General features: G+C 40.1%; 1 protein-coding gene across 3 annotated transcripts in view; it reads right to left on the minus strand.

Annotated features, from left to right (window-relative positions):
* Nucleotides 1-17767, minus strand: part of TAF4 (TATA-box binding protein associated factor 4) — a 103772-nt gene that overhangs the window by 36272 nt on the left and 49733 nt on the right. For 2 of the 3 annotated variants that reach the window (XM_081947563.1, XM_081947562.1), the window contains exons 3-4: nt 5850-6034; nt 1667-1786 (exon numbers count right to left, since the gene is read on the minus strand). In XM_081947563.1, coding sequence (XP_081803689.1) covers nt 1667-1786; nt 5850-6034 — 305 coding nt within the window. The remainder of the gene's footprint in view (nt 1-1666; nt 1787-5849; nt 6035-17767) is intronic. The other variant, XM_081947564.1, reaches the window with a different exon arrangement.

The raw sequence follows: 17767 nt of genomic DNA on the forward strand, positions 1-17767 counted from the left end.
TATATTAAGGGAAGAGCTGAAACGTATTTCCAGCTTCCTTTGCCTCTTCAATGGGTTTACTGCCAGACAACTATCAAAAGTCCAAATATCACGAAACAACTAATTTACGAGCATTAATCTAAACCATTTGCAACATTAGATACATTAAATACATTTTAAAAGGGAGGTATCTGCTTAGATATACTGCAACAAAGGATGGATAAATATTAAGTAGGCGATAGCCATTAAGACACAATAATCGCTGCATTAACCAGATGCAGACAGACAAATCCAAGTTTGTTATTTCTCCCGAAGTTTTCAAGCTTGTAATCGATCGGGAATATTTTCCATTGAGCTTTATCTATTGTGAACAATATCCAAATGTGCGAACTTCTGCTAGCTAAATCACAAGACTTGGTGATTTGCTGTAATTTAAAAGCAAATATCTAAGAGGGGTTTCTGGAATATTACTTGCAATGTGTAGGGAATTCCAGCTGTAAGAAAATAATCTTACAAATCTGAGATTACATTCCAATAAAGTGCCCAACAATCCTGATCAGAGTCCCCACTGTCTTCAGAGAACGTTAGGACTTTTTATCGATCAAGAAACCTTACAAAGTTTTCAATGAATCTACTTGTTCGAGGATTCACTACTATTTCAAGAAGTCAACTGCAATCCTTTGTATATGGCTTAATAGCAAACCCATTTTGTACAACCTATTTGGGAGAAGGACCCCTAATCTCACCGAGGCTTCAGCACACAGAGAAGACTGTCTATAGAGATTCTCAGTCATCCTGGTCATGATTGTCTCAAGGGTGGTTTTTCAAAAGGCAACTGGACTTTGTTTTCTCCTTGAGGAAGTAGTTTCGCTTCTCATCCAAGAATCTTCAACAGTTGTGGGGATGACTTATCCTTCCATCCCCCACCCCCCCATCCAGTAACAACTGATGAAGCTCCTTGGATGAGAAGCAAAATGTCTTCTTCTTCCTCCTCCTCTAGGAAAACATAGGCCAGTTGCCTTTTGGAAAAGCACCTTTGAGATATAGAAGCTCATATTGTTTGTAGGAAGTAATGAATAATAATGAAGTGGTGAAGAGCATGTGTTGGTTTTCTCATCTTCCTTTGTTTTCAGAAAGATGACCACTACCCTAAGTGCATCACAGTACTTGGCTAATTGTTCCCTTCAGTAGAGTACAGCAGAGCAGAGAAGGAATAGGAATGAGAGGAGAGGAGAGGAGAAGGGAAGGGATAGAAATAGGAATGAGAAGAGAAGAGATAAGAATAGGAATGAGAAGAGAAGAAGAGAAGAGAAGAGATAGGAATAGGAATGAAGAGAAGAGAAGAGATAGCAATAGGAATAAGAATAGGAATAGGAATAGGAGTGGAGTGGAATGGAATTGAATGAGAAATAGAATTTAGAATTAGAATTTAGAATAGGATTCTTTATTGACCAAATGTGATCAGACAAACAAGGAATTTGTCCCGGGTGCATAAGCTCACAGTGTCATATAAACAGCAAATAATAGGTCATAGGTCATAATCACAGTTACAATCATTAATCATAAGTTACAAGCAACAATGGATTAATCATAAGAAACCAATAGGAGTAGGAATATTTATAATATTATTATGATAGTATCGGATGGAATATCAGCTGTCTTTATAAACACAAATAAAACCACTTACCTGGACTACAGGCGGCCTCTGTAACGTTGTTGTGGGTTGTACAGTTGTCTGTGCCTGAGACACTTGTTTGATTATAGTGGTTGGTGCTACCTGCCGAGCAATTATAGGAGTTCCCGGTGCCTGGAAAAGGTACATTCACCAAAAAGCAGTTAAATATAATTAAATAAAGGAGGAGTCACAAAATAATTTAGCAGAAGGAGGGGCGGGGAGAAGGGTGTTTTGCAAAATAACTTGTGCGCTTTCTCCAGCTGCTTCTCCTTCAAAGTAAGTCTACAGTCTGATTCAGTCATTGCTAACTGCTATCTGATTTGTATTCCTCATTTCGAAAATGTGGTTTATGACATTTTTCACTGATGTTTAAAAACAAAGCCCTGCCTGTGACCACACAATCATACAGAGCATTACAATTTGGAAAGCTATATTTTTTCCCCTACTGAGATTCCAGAGGTCACTGAATAAATATTTTTCATGTTAAATACAATTAATATAATAATAAGCATACTAAGAACAGAGAGCCGCTACATTTAAAGGTGCTTTAAGTGTTATTGTGGTGATGAGGACAAAGTGGCTTGTGACAGTTTTTTGTTAAGTTGCGATGATGTCACAAATGGGCTCTTAGAGAGGATCTAGAAAAAGAGGATTGGAAGAATAAAGCCATCAGGAAGAATTCCAGCCCACTAAGAAAACTGCAAATTAAAAAGTAAACAAGAGAAGAAAAAGTATACCATGGCCAGTTACTACTAGCAGACCTGTAGTAGAATTCTCCTATTACAGTTGTATGCTGCCTGAAGTCACATTTGGCAGCTTTATAAAAATGTTAAACAAACAAGCAAATAGAGGTAGTTCTCAACTTACAACCACAATTTGAACTGGAACGTTTAAGTGAGTTGTACCTGATTTTATGTCCTTCTTTGCTATGGTCATTAAGCTTCCCCCATCATGTTTACTTGGTGGAAAGCCCCTTAGAAAGGTTGCAAATACAATCAAGTGACCTGGGATACTGCAACTGTCGTAAATGCATGTGGGTTGCCCAAATTTTGATCACATGATTGTAGGGATGGCTGTGATAGTCAAAAGTATAAGGATTGGTCGTAAGTCACTTTTTTTTTACCCTTGTCATAATTTTGAATGGACGTTAAACAAGTAGTTGTTAAGTTGAGGAGTGCCTGTTTATAAAAATAATCCTAACCCCAAAATTGAAATGGCAAGTTGCAAAGAGACCCTAAGAAGGTAATCAAAATCAAGACGTAATTGGAGTAAAATTTGAATGAGGTAACATGAACGATTGCTGGAATATTTCAACATTATATTCTGCAAAATCAAATCACAAAACCTCTGTCTTAAAATGCAAGGCCAAAGCTGATTTCATTTCAGAAATGCTGCCTTTATTCTGAGACCCTAAAGCTGTCAATTTGAGTTTGATGGACATAAAGCACTTTTCCAGGCTGCAAGAAGTGTGATGGCCTTAATATTAAGTAAGGATGCTATTATTTTATATGAATAATATAAAAGCTATATATACTCAAAGTGCAACCAGCTCAGGCACAACTGGGAAACAGAATATAATTAATTATTAAAGGCAAAACTCTCAGCTAGGTACTTAAAGTGATCCGCCCAGCTTCCATCCCCATCTCAAATGCTTTCAACTGCTTGTGTCCCAATGATAGGGCCACATACCCCGGTACCTTTAAAACCTTAAATGTATGGGCTTATTTTATTTTATTTTTTTAAAAAACTAAACAAAGTACGCAAAGTGTTTTATATTCTGGGAGATTTAAAGAAATAGTATTTACTTAAAGAAACTTGGACTGTTAAAAGCAAAGGACAAACATACAAATAAAAAAATAGTCAAAAAAACACAAAAAGTCAGGGAATATACACTCAAAGTTCCTGATTGCAGGAATCTTGCAATGTTTGCCTCGGAATTAGAAAATGCTCAGCACCAACTAAGTACAAATAGGATGTCCCAAACTGGCTCTTCTGATCATTATTAATTACTATTAATTATTATTCAATATTATCATTATCACTGAAAAGCAATTACAAGATAAATGGGATTGAAGCTTTGATATTCAGTGATCACAGGTTTTTCCTAAGCAGGTACCAAAAGAAAATCAAAATAATCTTAAAAAGTTATTATTAGAAAATAAAACCTTCAATCTAGAGAAACAAATAGCACTTTCTTTTCCCTGGCATGGAAATTTATAACTCTTTCATGCTCAATTTTTTTTGATTCAGGACTATATACATATATCATAAACTGAGTTTTTCATCTGTTTAGAAGCAGAATATATACAGTTACCTTCACACCCTGCATACCTACCTACCTACCTTTCCCCCTCCTCCCTCCCTCCCTCCCTCTCTCTCTCATAGAGACAGAGGTAGAGAGAGATATAGAGATAGAAAATTATCAGGGGAGCAATTCTGAAGCAAGAGATAGTGAAGTAAAATAAGGGAACTACAGTATTTATTATTCCTTTTAACTTCCCAGGGCTCCTTTCCACTTATTTAAAATTAGAAGCAAAGCAATCTAAACCAGAGACTATCAATATATTATTTTTACTTGACAATATATAAAGTAGTGTACCCTTAAAGACTGATGACAAAAGTGGTCATCTTGGAATTTGTTTGATTTCCTTCTAAAAATTATCAGCATTCATTAGAGTAACAAAAACCTTTAAAAGACCTCAATTCTAACGGGAGAAAGGAAAAACAGATGGATGACCTGTGTCAAAATCAAAACAGATAGAGAGTGCTAGCCACAAATATAATCTGCTGGAGATTTCACAGGGTGAAAAAGGTGGGATTTGTCATATAATTACAATCAATATCAGCATTTATTCTCACACAGAAAAAGTTTTTTAGACATTTTGTAGTCCTTTGCTTATAAGAGAAACGGAAGATTCGGTTTGACAATAATACTGCGCACGCACACAAAATTTGCCTTCACTATTTTGCCACACATTTGGGCATTTCTGTTTGAGATGGAGGCTTTGCTCTTTCTTAATACTGTGTGGGCGGTTAGATTTTGAAGTGGAATTGCTTCTGGCAGAATTTTGCAGAAGGAACCTAGGTGGATTCCAGCAATCAACCTGCTTGCTTTCAAGGATAACATTTTGTAATCCACATTGATGAAAACACTGGAAATCTAAGATTTGATTCCTGAAGGACAAGAAGAAGAATGCTTGAATATTATGCCATCTGGCTAGCATGGCAAATACCGTATTTTTCGGAGTATAAGACGCACTGGAGTATAAGATGCACCAAGATTTTGAAGAGGCAAAAGCAAAAAAAAAAGTTTTTGCACTTTGCAGACCTCCCAAAAATGGCCCATTTTTCGCGAAAACGGGCACGTTTTTTGTCAAAAAAAAGGGCACGCATAGCTTTTAGGAGGCTTATGGAGTGCTCCTGGGGCTGGGTGTGTGTGCAAAATTGAGCAAACAATGGCCCCTTTTTGGCTCATTTCTGCCCTCCCCAGGCCCCAGGAGAACCCTGGAATCCTCCTAAAGGCTATGCATGGCCATTTTGGTGAAAAAGGAAGGGTTTTGGGAGGCAAAAATGCTGTATTTAGTGTATAAGATGCACCCAGATTTTCAGCCTCTTTTTTTAGGGAAAAGGGTGCGTCTTATACTCTGAAAAATATGGTACTTTTCAAGGGGACAAAAATAGGGTATAGGGCAGAGGCTCCTAAGCAGAGCAAGAGTGAAAACAGCCAACTCTGATAATGACAACCTCCCAAGTAGACCAGATAGGAAACACGACAAGATGAGCAAATTCTATGTTATTATAGAGGCTACCTTATCAGAATCTATAAAGTCTGAAAGTACAAATCTCCCGCCATCTCTTTTTACCCCCTGATTAGTTATGACAGACTCTTTCTAAGTTTCTTTCTCCGCCCGTTATTTAATTGTGGACTCCTCCCCCTTTTATCTGAGCATTCCATAGGCATCATCTCTTCTCCCCATCTTCCAAGGTCATTCTCGCATTCCATTACAGCAGTGTTTCCCAACCTTGGCGACTTTAAGTCCTGTGGACTTCAACTCCCAGAATCCCCCAGCCAGCATAGCTGGCTGGGGGATTCTGGGAGTTGAAGTCCACAGGACTTAAAGTCGCCAAGGTTGGGAAACACTGCATTACAGATACCTTCAACATAAGAAAGAATTTAAGGTGTTACTTTACTTACATTTCTCAGGGAACTGACCTGCACAGTCGAGAGCTGGACCGGGGATGCACTGGTAGATGTGGCAGGGCGAGGAGTCATGGTCGTTTGAGACTGGGACTGTGCATGGGCTTGGGCTTGCATTTGCGCCAAAGCATGTTGAGGGATCATCAGCAGCTGGCCACTCTCACTACGTACAATGACCATGCCTAACAGAAAACAGAGAGAGCACCCATCAGAGTTGGTCTGAAAAAGAAAATCAACCCCAGCTGAGAAGGAAGATGCAACAAACATAACTGAAGACGCTCAGAGAAACGTTTTGATCAAGAGGCGAAAAGGGGTTACTTGCCCTTTAAACGTGATTCTTCACCTCATAATTTGCAAGCAAATGGCATTTATGTAGAAAGCCAGCATACAAAATTTATTTTGACCCAGTTTCAACAAAGATTAAAAGCTGCTGGACAGCTCTTAGAACAAAAACAGAAATGTTCCTCAACAAAGCTTCCGTTGATGCATTCTGAGTTTCAGGCGAGCGACAATACTGGTCGACACAACTCTCTCGATCACTTCTCTCCTATTTGCAGCAAAATAAGTCCTAGAGTCATTTAAAAGGTAAAAAAACATGTATGAACACCTAAAACTTTGCAAACCAAATGGTTATTAGAGAGGTCTTTTTGTCTTGGAAAATTGCATCTCTAAATAGGATTCTTCCTTCAAGATGCCCAACCTAATGTACATGTGGATCAACCCTATTAATTGCATAACAACTACACAAGATAGCATTAAGTTGAGGAATGGTTGAAAAATCTTAATGGGGGTAAAAGATATAGGTTCCCCTTGCACATATGTGCTAGTCGTTCCCAACTCTACTGGGCGGTGTTCATCTCCGTTTCAAAGATGTGGAGACTCTAAAAAGAGTGCAGAGAAGAGCAACAAAGATGATTAGGGGACTGGAGACTAAAACATATGAAGAACAGTTGCAGGAACTGGGTATGTTTAGCTTAAGAGAAAGAAGGACTAGGGGAGACATGATAGCAGTGTTCCAATATCTCAGAGGTTGCCACAAAGAAGAGGGAGTCAAGCTATTCTCCAAGGCACCTGAGGGTAGAACAAGAAGCAATGGGTGGAAACTAATCAAGGAGAGAAGCAACTTAGAACTGAGGAGAAATTTCCTGACAGTTAGAACAATTAATCAGTGGGACAGCTTGCCTCCAGAAGTTGTGAATGCCCCAACACTGGAAGTCTTTAAGAAGATGTTGGATAGCCATTTGTCTGAAACGGTATAGGGTTTCCTGCCTAGGCAGGGGGTTGGACTAGAAGACCTCCAAGGTCCCTTCCAACTCTACTATTGTATTGTATTGTAAAGCCGAAGAGCCAGCGCTATCTGAAGATGTCTCTGTCATGATGTGGCCGGCATGAACAAATGCCGAAGGTGCACTGGACGCTGTTACCTTCCCACCAAAGGTGGTCCCTATTTCTCTACTTACATTTTTACATGTTTTCGAACTGCTAGGTTGGCAGAAGCTGGGACAAGTAACGGGAGCTCCCTCCATTATGCGGCGCTAGGGAGTCGAACCGCCAAACTGCCAACCTTTCTGATCGACAAGCTCAGCATCTTAGCCACTGAGCCATCACGTCCCGTCTTAATGGGGGACAACTTATTTGTTAATAGATTTAAATTCCAATCTTCCATCTACCATGCAGCTCGGTATATTTTGCTGGTTTCACACAAATGTAACAGTGTTTGTCTTGGATTGCTGTCCCACTTTTCCAATGCTTTACTCACTTCTGAAAAGAGCAACTGGAGGAAAAATCTGACACTGAGCATGGTTTTACTCAACCAGCCTTAAAAGCCACCAGCCAATTAAGTGCAAGTTTCTGAAATAGAAACACAAGTTGTCTAACTTCTAAATTAATTTTCCATAACAGTTTTAGTCACAAAAGTGGTTATAAAAACCATAACTGCCCTCCAGTGCATCTGTAACAGACGGTGCAGCACTGAATTATATCCCCAAAGAAAAATTAAAGCTTTCCATTCTCTGCTCAGCTTCAAAGATCTACAGACGTAGCTTACTTACTACAACAATTACGGGCAGGGAGAAGATTGAAAAACTTAAGAAGTCCATGCAGTGGCTCCAACTCGTAGGAGCAAAACTGGAATACAACGAAATTAATATAGTTAATCCATTTAAATGGAAATAATTTAAAATTGCATGTTCTGCTATTACGGACTGAATTATTTTATCCCTTCAAAGCACAGTATATTTCACACGTTCTACACAGAAATAAGTGAAGCATAATGAATTAAAGTACATCAGTGTATGCACAAACAACAATCTAGAATCTTCAAGCAATGGAGAAACTATTCATTTCATGCAGATAACAGTGACAACAAAATTGGCACCATAAGAATACCTGCTTTCATTTGGAAAATCAAAATATTTTAGAATGTAAAAGTTTAGTAAGAGAGATAGCTGAATGTTTTGCTAATTTTCTTTTAAAAGTATGCTTATTGATAGAACTTCTTAGAGAAACTGATGAGTTTAAGTCTTCTGAATTGAAATTGGGTTGTTCTGCCAACGCTCCAAGATCAAAACAGCCTCCCTCAAACCTCAACTTGTTTGAAAACACAACGGTCCGTTTTAAGCTTTATAGTGTCATATACAGGTGTTCCTTGTTTTAACGATTCCTCATTCAAACTTGCAATGGTTGCTGAACAAGAGGTGGTTATGACTGGTCCTCAGAGTTCTGGCCATTGCAGCAACCCCACAGTCACATGATTATGTGTCATGTGAACCCCACATTCACATGATTATGTGTCATGTGCCAGCTCTCCACCAACAAAGGCAATGGAAAGGCCAGGAGGAAGTCAGAGCTCATGCACTCATGAGGTCTTCACTTAATAACCTGCCCAGTCCACACTTAACCACAACAACCCAGGACTGATGGAATTGCCATCACTAAGAGTCATGTGGCTTTATGACAATACTGGTCCCAGTTGCCATTGTTAACCAAGGTATAATATAAGGGTTGGAAGGAACTTTGGAGATCTCCTAATGCCTCAATTCACTATCACAGCCATCCAGCTTCTATTTAAACACCACTCACAGGCTGTTCATTGTTAAGCAACTTTTATTGTTAGGAATTGTTCTCTGGTGTCCAACAGAACTGTTTAATTCCTCTTGAGAGTTATTTATTTATTTATAAGGTTCCATTTCTCTGGCTGACCAGTTGAACACAGGTTATTATTTCTTCCCCTGCTTTCTAAAACAGCTGTAGAAAATCCGTCACAATCGCCTTTCAAATTCTTATCTAATATTGCATTTCCGTTTTTATCTTTTGTGTATGTAAACCTGCTTTTCACACGTAGCCATTTTTTTTCCTCCTCTGGACACACTCGTTGCTTAGTATTTCCCACAGCGCACTCCTACGAAAACATACACACACACACACACACACACACAAATATATATATATATATATATATATATATATATATATATATATATATATATATATATATATATATATATATATATATATAATGTTTGTGTGTGTGTGTGTGTGTGTGTGTGTGTGTATATATATATTTGTGTTACAACCCCCACAAATGCAACACACACACCACACACACATATATGTGTATGTAGGTTTTCACGGGTGTAGGTATGTTTCTTCTGGCTGGATTTTGGGCTTAAAGCGTGGTCGGAGCTACATACACACATACACACACACACATACACACACACAATATGGATAGATTTTTTTTTTAATGAATGAATAGGAAGTTTGCTTTGTAAATTGCTTAACTGCGATTCTCTCGTCTATTTAATCCAGGGGTCCCCAAACTTGGCACCTTTAAGACTTGTGGCCTTCAACTCCCAGCATAGCTGGCTGGGGAATTCTAGGAGTTGAAGTCCACAAGTCTTAAAGTTTCCAAGTTTGAAGACCTCTGATTTAATCAAACATTTTTCATATAGCTGATTAGTTCCTCTGATGGTTTACCTCTGTACTTTGTGTATATTCACCAGCCCTACGTATGCAGCAGGTTTCTGTCTTTATAGGCGTGTGTGCACATTTTTAGAAACTTTCTTCCACACATTTCAGAACTGAAAACTATGCCAGCTAAAAAAGACTGAATTGTGAAAGGGAGCTTGACGGAGAGAGGGAGGGGGAGAGGAAGGGGGATGCGGAGAGGGAAGGGAAGGGAAGAGAGAGGAGGGGTGGGGAGGAAGGGAGGGGAGGGGAGAGGAGAGGAGGGGAGATTTGTTTATGGGAAAGGAAAAATACCATGTTTATCATTTTAGGTTTTGAAAACAGGTGCTTTCTAGGCTAAGACCTGCCACAGCAGCAGGGCAAATTTTAATTTGCACGAAGGGACTACATAGGGCCAGAAATATTGTCTATACAGTGAACCAGGCTCCTTAATTCTGTTACAGAATAAGCTGACATCCGTCAAGTGTAAAGGAAAAGCATCTCGCAGGCATGGAAAGCCACTTTAATATGGTCTGCACTTTTGATGGCCGTTGGAACTAAATTTTGCCTAACAAAAAAGCTCAGGTATAATTTGCCAATACTTAAAAATATGTATCTAAATCTTCTACTCTTAAAACTGAAGAAATCCTGAAGAAATAACCATCCAAACGTGCCGCGTTCAGAATTTTCTATTTTGCCACATTTCAAAACCGCAGAAACTGCTTATTTCTTAAAACAGCGATTCGCCAGCAAGAACAGAAAACGCCGGTGATTCAGAAAAGTGGAACGAAGACGACAGCAGGTGCCTGGCCCTTTTACTCTTGCAGAACATTACACCAGCATCATTTAAACATCATAGCAGCAATACAGGTAGTCCTCCTTTAGCAACTGTAATTGGGACAGGCAACTTGTTAAGCAAACCTGTTCTTAAGTAAACCTGAATCTGTGTTTCTGAAGTTATGATTGAGGTTTCCTTAGCTTTACAGACCTGCAGAGTTTGTAACTATCGTAAATCTTCTATTTCATCACTGTCATAATTTTGAACAGTCACCAAACAAGGTAGCCCCTAAATGAGGACCTCCTGTAATTTATACATCCATTCTCTTTCCAATAAGATAGCGCTGCTTTTTTTATACAGAAGCCAAACTGGTTAATCTATGCATGAAAGAATAGAGGAGCACGAATCTTGTATAAAATAGGGCTTTATTCCAGAAACATCTGTACATTCTAACATCCAATTTTCTTCTGACTTCACAAATTACTGTCACCACCACAATTACCCATTCATAAACATATGCATGTATATACATGCACACTTGATAAAAGGTCACACATTTGGCAGTATATGAAAACTTATACTATTAGTTTTATACAAACCACTGAAAGAATTCAGTGATAGCTGATATAACTTTAATATACACACACAAACACACAATGTAATTTCCCCTAAAAGGATTATTTGTTTGTTCCGATCCACCAGAAAAAATTTACTAATTTTCCTGGAGAAATTCACTACAGTGATTACAGGTAGTCCTTGACTTACAACCACAATTGAGCCCAAATTTTATGTTGCTAAGTGAAACATATTTATTTATTTATTTATTATTCGTATTTATAGACCGCCCCCTCTCCCGAAAGGGACTCGGGGCGGTGTACAGTCACTAAAATGCGTTATAAAATACATAAAACAGTTAAATAATTAAATACGTAGGTGGAGGAGGTTACAAGACTGTATATAGAATAATAAATATAGTACTTTAAAAACTCTAATAACCCAGGAGTTAAAATATTACCCATTAAAATATATCCACCGGGAGGTAAAAACTAAGAATGTGCCAGGTCAGCTAATCGAAACAGGTGAGTCTTTAATTTTTGACGGAAGGAACGGAAGTCAGTGGTAGTTCTAATGTCGGGGGGGAGGTCATTCCAGAGGGTTGGGCCCATCACAGAGAAGGTCCTACCCCTAGGCGTCGCCCGCTGGCACTGCCTAGTGGACGGCACCAGTAGTAGTCCCTCCCTGTGAGAGCGGATTGGTCGTAGGGATGTGTGCGGGAGGATACGATCCCGCAGGTAACTGGGTCCTGTGCCATGGAGCGCTTTAAAGATGGTAGATATGTTGAGTTTTGCCCCATTTTACAACTTTTCTTGCCACAGTTAAGTGAATCATTGCATTTGTTAAGTTAGTAACGTGGTTGTTAAGTGAATTGGCTTCCCTTTTGACTTTGTTTGTCTGAAGACTGCAAAAACTGATCACATGACCCCGGGACACTGCAACCGTCATAAGTACGGACCACTTGCCAAGCATTTGAATTTTGATCACCTGGGAATGCTGCAAAGGTTGTGTGAAAAATGGTTGTAAGTCCCTTTTTTCAGCACCATTGTAACTTCGAACAATCACTAAATGAATAGCTGTAAGTTAAGGATTATCTGTACTTTTTTTGATGGCTGATAGAATAATATACACTATGATTAGCCTACAGCAGGGGTGTCCAAACTTGGGAACTTTAAGACTTGTGGACTTCAATTCCCAGAATTCCCCAGCCAGCATAGCTGGGGAATTCTGGGAGTTGAAGTCCACAAGTCTTAAAGTTCCCAAGTTTGGACACCCCTGGCCTACAGGAAACCTAAAAAAAAAAAGTAAAAACCAAAGATAAAAAAATAATCAGCTTGGGATCATATTTTTAAATTAGATGTTGATCTATAGCACAACTTTCAGTAACGGTATCAACAACAACAAATAGCAATTTCAAGTATGATGCAAGCTGGCCAATCTGTGTCATAACATCACTGAACCCGTTATGTAAAAGTCATCGTCCGTGAAACAACATTATTACACAAATTGATATTAATAGGTCTGAGGGAAAACTGGACTGCTTTGTGCCAAGTCCATTGAATCAGAGTGTGGCAAGCTGAGATTTTGTTGAGCAATTAACAGTGGGATGGTTTGCCTCCAGAGGTTCGACCAAGGAAAGACCAAGTAGCTATTTGTCTGAAATGAGGGTCTCCTGCTCAATCAGGGGGTTGATCTAGATGACCTTGAAGGTCCCTTCCTTCCAAACCTATCACTTGTTCTTTATAGCCAAATTTCAATATGAGTCTTTTTAGTTCAAATCTGATGTTCTATAATCCTAATTAAAAAAAAAAACTAGCTCATTTGATCCCACAATCTTTTAACTCTAGCACCCGTTTCACAATGGGCCAACTTTAGGAAACCAAGTATCTTGATCAAAACCAAATGCACGCAGCTGTCAAGACCGAGTACCAAATATCAGCCACACATAAGTGACAGCCTTCCATCCTTCCAAGGCCAGTAAAATGTGGACCCAGATTGTCGGGGACCATATGCTGATATTCAAGGTTGGGGGTCCGACTTCTGTTACTGCTGGTTCTCTCAGGGACGCATTTCGAGCGCATGCGCAGTAGTAGAAAAATTGCTTCTGAGCATGCGCAGAAGCAAAAAACAAGATGGAGTACCTATGGCGCCACCAATAGAATTGGTTCAGGGACGTGGCCGGCCAGGTTACTACCTACTCGCTTGAACCAGTACAAACTTGTAGGAACCCACCTCTGCTGACATTGCAAACTGTCCAGAGAGTGCTGTACAATACTATGAGGCGGTATAAACAGGTAATCCTCAACTTATGACCACACCACAGCCCAAAATTTATGTTGCTAAGTGAGAAATTTGTTAAGTGAATTTTGCTTCCTTTTACGACTTTTTATGCCACATTTGTTAAGTGAATCACTGCCGTTGTTAAATTAGTAACACGGATGTTAAGTGAATCTGGTTTTTCCCGTTGACTTTTACTTGTCAGAAGGTCTTCAAAGGGGAATCACACGAACGCGGGACACTGCAACCGTCATAAATGAGAATCAGTTGTCAAGCATCCATATGTAAAACATGTGAGCATGGGGATGCTGCAAAGGGCATAACTGTGAAAAATGGTCATAACTAACTTTTTTCCAGTGCTGTTGTAACGTCAAACGATGACTAAGCAAAATGTTGTAAGTCGAGGACGACCTGTACTTTGAAATGCTATTGCTACAGGTGTCTAACATAGCATAACAAGATATCATCACCAGAAACCTGTTGATGCTCAATAAAGTACCGTATTTTTCGAAGTATAAGACGCACCGGAGTATAAGACGCACCAAGGTTTTGAAGAGGCAATTTTTTAAAAAAGGTAGGTAGGTAGATAGAGGGATAGAGAGGGAAAGAAAGAGAGAGAAATACAGTAGGTAGGCAGGGAGATAGATAGATAGAGTACGTAGGTAGGTAGGTAGGTAGGTAGGTAGGTAGGTAGGTAGGTAGATAAAGGGATAGAGAGAGAGAAATAGAGGGAAATAGAGAAATACAGTAGGTAGGCAGGGAGAGGGGGGTAGGTAGGTAGAGGGATAGAGAGAAATAGAAAGAGATAGAGAAATACAGTAGATAGGTAAGGAGAGAGAGGGAAATATAGTAGATAGGTAGGGAGAGGGAGAGAGTAGGTAGGTAGGTAGATGTTTCCAAGTGTATTTGTCCATGTGCTGGACAAAGAAATCACTGACAATCTGCAGCACCTAAGATTTTGTTTCTGCTGGCACAAAACTTGATCAATCTAATTCTCATCAATCATTTTAACTAAAGAGCTTTCCGAAAGGGAAAAAAAAAGGTTTTGCACTCTGCAAACCTCCCAAAAATGGGCCTGTATTTTTCCCCCAAAAAGGCATGAATAGCCTGGGGGGGGGGGGGCTTACAGAGTGCTCGGGGGGGGCAAAAACAAGCAAAAATGACCCGCTTTTCACGAAAACGGGCCCGTTTTTTGGTCAAAAAATTGCATGCACAGCCTTATGGAGGCTTATAGAGTGCTCCTGGGGACTGGGGGGGGGGGGAAACGGCCCATTTCTTGCTCATTTGTGCCCTCCCCAGCCCCCAAGAGCTCTCTGAAAGCCTCCATAAGGCTATGAACGACCATTTTGGTGAAGGGGGCGGGGCTTTGGGAGGCAAAAAATGCTGTATTGATGTATAAGATGCACACAGATTTTTCAGCCTCTTTTTTGAGGAAAAAAGGTGCGTCTTATACTCTGAAAAATACGGTACTTGTGCCCCGTAGGCGGCCAGAGGAGCTGGCAGGACAGTGAGGAGGTTGGTGAGGAACATGGGCAAGTCCTGGGGGCTGAGGAAATCTCAAACAAGGGCTCTGCGTCAGAGGCAGAGAGGGAGCTAGACAGCAGTGAGACAGAGGAACAGCTGGAGCCTGTTCCCAGTGTGCGCATGTGCAGAGCTGCCAGAAGACAACTAAGAAAGCAGGGTCAATTTGGGAGTAAAGCCACACCTTGGAGGTGATTGGCCCCTCCCATAGGAAACAAAGGAGGAACGAATGGGGAGGGGGCTTTTGCAGGAACAGCCGACGGCTCTCGGCAGCCGCCGAAAGCAATGCAGAAGCTTTTGGGGCTGAAAAACACCCATGTGGCTCCGCTGCCGTCCGCGAGCAGCACGGCAGACAGAGCACCCCCCACGCCTGCTCCTACCTCAATTAGACGGCTAACAATCAATTTCAAAGAGAAGAAACACAGGGAAAAGGATTAAAACAAAATAGAGCAAAAAAAGGGAAGAGTACTAAATAAAAATCCAAGGAAAAAAACACACACAAAAATATAGAAGGGAGAGTCCAAGCAATTGGGAAATTAGAAGCTGCAGCTCAACAAAACTACTCCGAACGGCCAGACTGAGGAAAAATTCTGGGGTTGAGCAGCACCAGGAGACGTGGCCAAAGAAAAAAGATTCCTCAGTCCTAGGGCAACCAGACTAATTTAACCCATTGTTTGGACTCTCCAAGCAGTGCACAGGAAAACTAGCTATCTGGCAGCTCTCCAAGCGAGATAAGGTTCGTGTTGATAAATATTCCTCTGAAGGACTGTTTGCCAAGCCTTGCTGACTGTGAATGAAAGGAATTCACAGTCGTGTAAATGAAAGAGGTTTTGCCAGGACCAAGACTCTGCTTCATGCTTTTTAAGGATGCCTGGGTCAGAACAAGTAGCTTTAAAAAAAAAGTAAAACAGTTAAAACAGGCAAAGCACATGTCACCACACGAAAACACTGCCAGCGTCAACCAGCCTACGTTTTGGGTTTTGTTTGTTTCTGAGGTTTCTTGCTAGTTGGGCACACTTCAGAACAAAGTGCTGAGCTGGGGTCAGCTATCACCGTAATTTATCTTCATCTATAAAAAGGTACTCTTAGCAGAGGAAAGATGTTGCTAGAGCCTGGAATTTACTGCATACCAGCCTCTCATATTTTTATTGCTTTTTTTTTTTTTACTATCGTAATTTCAAATCTTAATCAAAGAATGGGAGGACAGAAATAAACAAGGCAGCAGAAGGGACTCCTCAAGGCACATTGGTATCTTACAGGCAGCATAGCATGCTGGAAACTCAAAACGTAATACATGCAGAAATGCATACATATTTTCGGGAAATAAATACGTAGCACTGAACGTACTGATTTTTTTTTTCACTCGCCAATTAAAGGCAGAATTCGTCTCCAATAGCAAAACAGTAGCACTGACCCTGCTCAACTTTCAAAAGAACAAAAACATGATTTGGCCAATGGAAACAGGGACAAGGGAATATGGTAGAGCTGGAACACTAGTTGTACGGAGTGTTATTATTATATGTGTCTACCTTGGCTATGAATTTTTAAGGATATTTTAAAGACGCTTTTTTTTTAATCGTATTGCTCTTTTCTGTTGTTTTTATATTTGTTTCAAGTCTTATATATATAAGGGTATGGCTAGCTGATGAGAGCTAATTAGCTCGAAATAGATCTATACTAGTCTCCCTTTATTTATTTATCAGTACAAATACAACACATATACATACACACACACACACACACAGAGACATATATATATACACATGTATATATATATGTTGTATTTGTACTGATAAATAATAAATGTATGTATGTATGTATGTATGTATGTATGTATGTATGTATGTATGTTAGACAGCTATACACCCTGTTTCACCGAACCTAAGACCTCCCCGGATAATACGCCAATCGGGCTTTTGAGCGCATGTGCTAAAATAAGCCCTCCCCCAAAATAAACCCTCCCCTAAAATATTTAACCGCATGTGCAGCCAGTCCCTGCCATTTGGGGGGGAGGGGGGAACATGCCCCATGCACCCCACATGCACCTGCCATCCACGCGGAACGGCCTCACGGAGGCCACTACCGCAAACCCTAGCTATGGTTCTTCTTCTCTTCGTGGCGGCCACAAAAAGAGCCGCAGGCCCAGGGACGCTAGGAGTGGCAAGTGTGTGCCAGAAACAGAGACAAAACTTCCGGCCCTCTCTGGATCATCTGATCTGTGGGCCAAGGTTAAGGGGCCTCTTGCACCTTGAAAATAATAAGATCTCCCTGAAAATAAGGCCAAGTGCTTATTTCAGGGGTCAAAAGAAAATAAGACCCTGTTTTATTTTCGGGGAAATATGATAAATTTCATAAATAAATTTTAAAAGCCTGAAAAAAACTGTCCAAAGACTAGTCTGGTTCAGTTTTCAAAATTTCATTTGTGAAATTTGTCCCACCTGCATTGTACCAAGAGAGCATCTTTCTCATTTTACTTCCACAACAATCATTTAAAATTATATTGAGCTGAGAAAGAAAACTTACCAGAGGCAGCCAACGCATTCTATAGCCACATGTATAACCTGAATCATTATTTCTATATGCGATACAGGGAATCCCTGACTAATGACAAAAATTGGAACCGGGATTGCCATCGCTAAGCAACATAAATCATAAAACATAATGTGGTGGAGGAGTGACCGGGTTGTTAAGCGAGGACCTCATATGACTGCAACTTCCCCACTAGCTGCTTATGGAAAGCAACAGGGAATATCATAAATTGTGATCATGGGAATACAACTCACTGCAATGTCAAAATCATAAACCCCATATAATTGCAGAGACTGCAATGGCAGAG

The sequence above is a fragment of the Natrix helvetica genome, assembly GCF_964273705.1.
Source record: "Natrix helvetica genome assembly, chromosome: 3".
NCBI lineage: Eukaryota > Metazoa > Chordata > Lepidosauria > Squamata > Natricidae > Natrix > Natrix helvetica.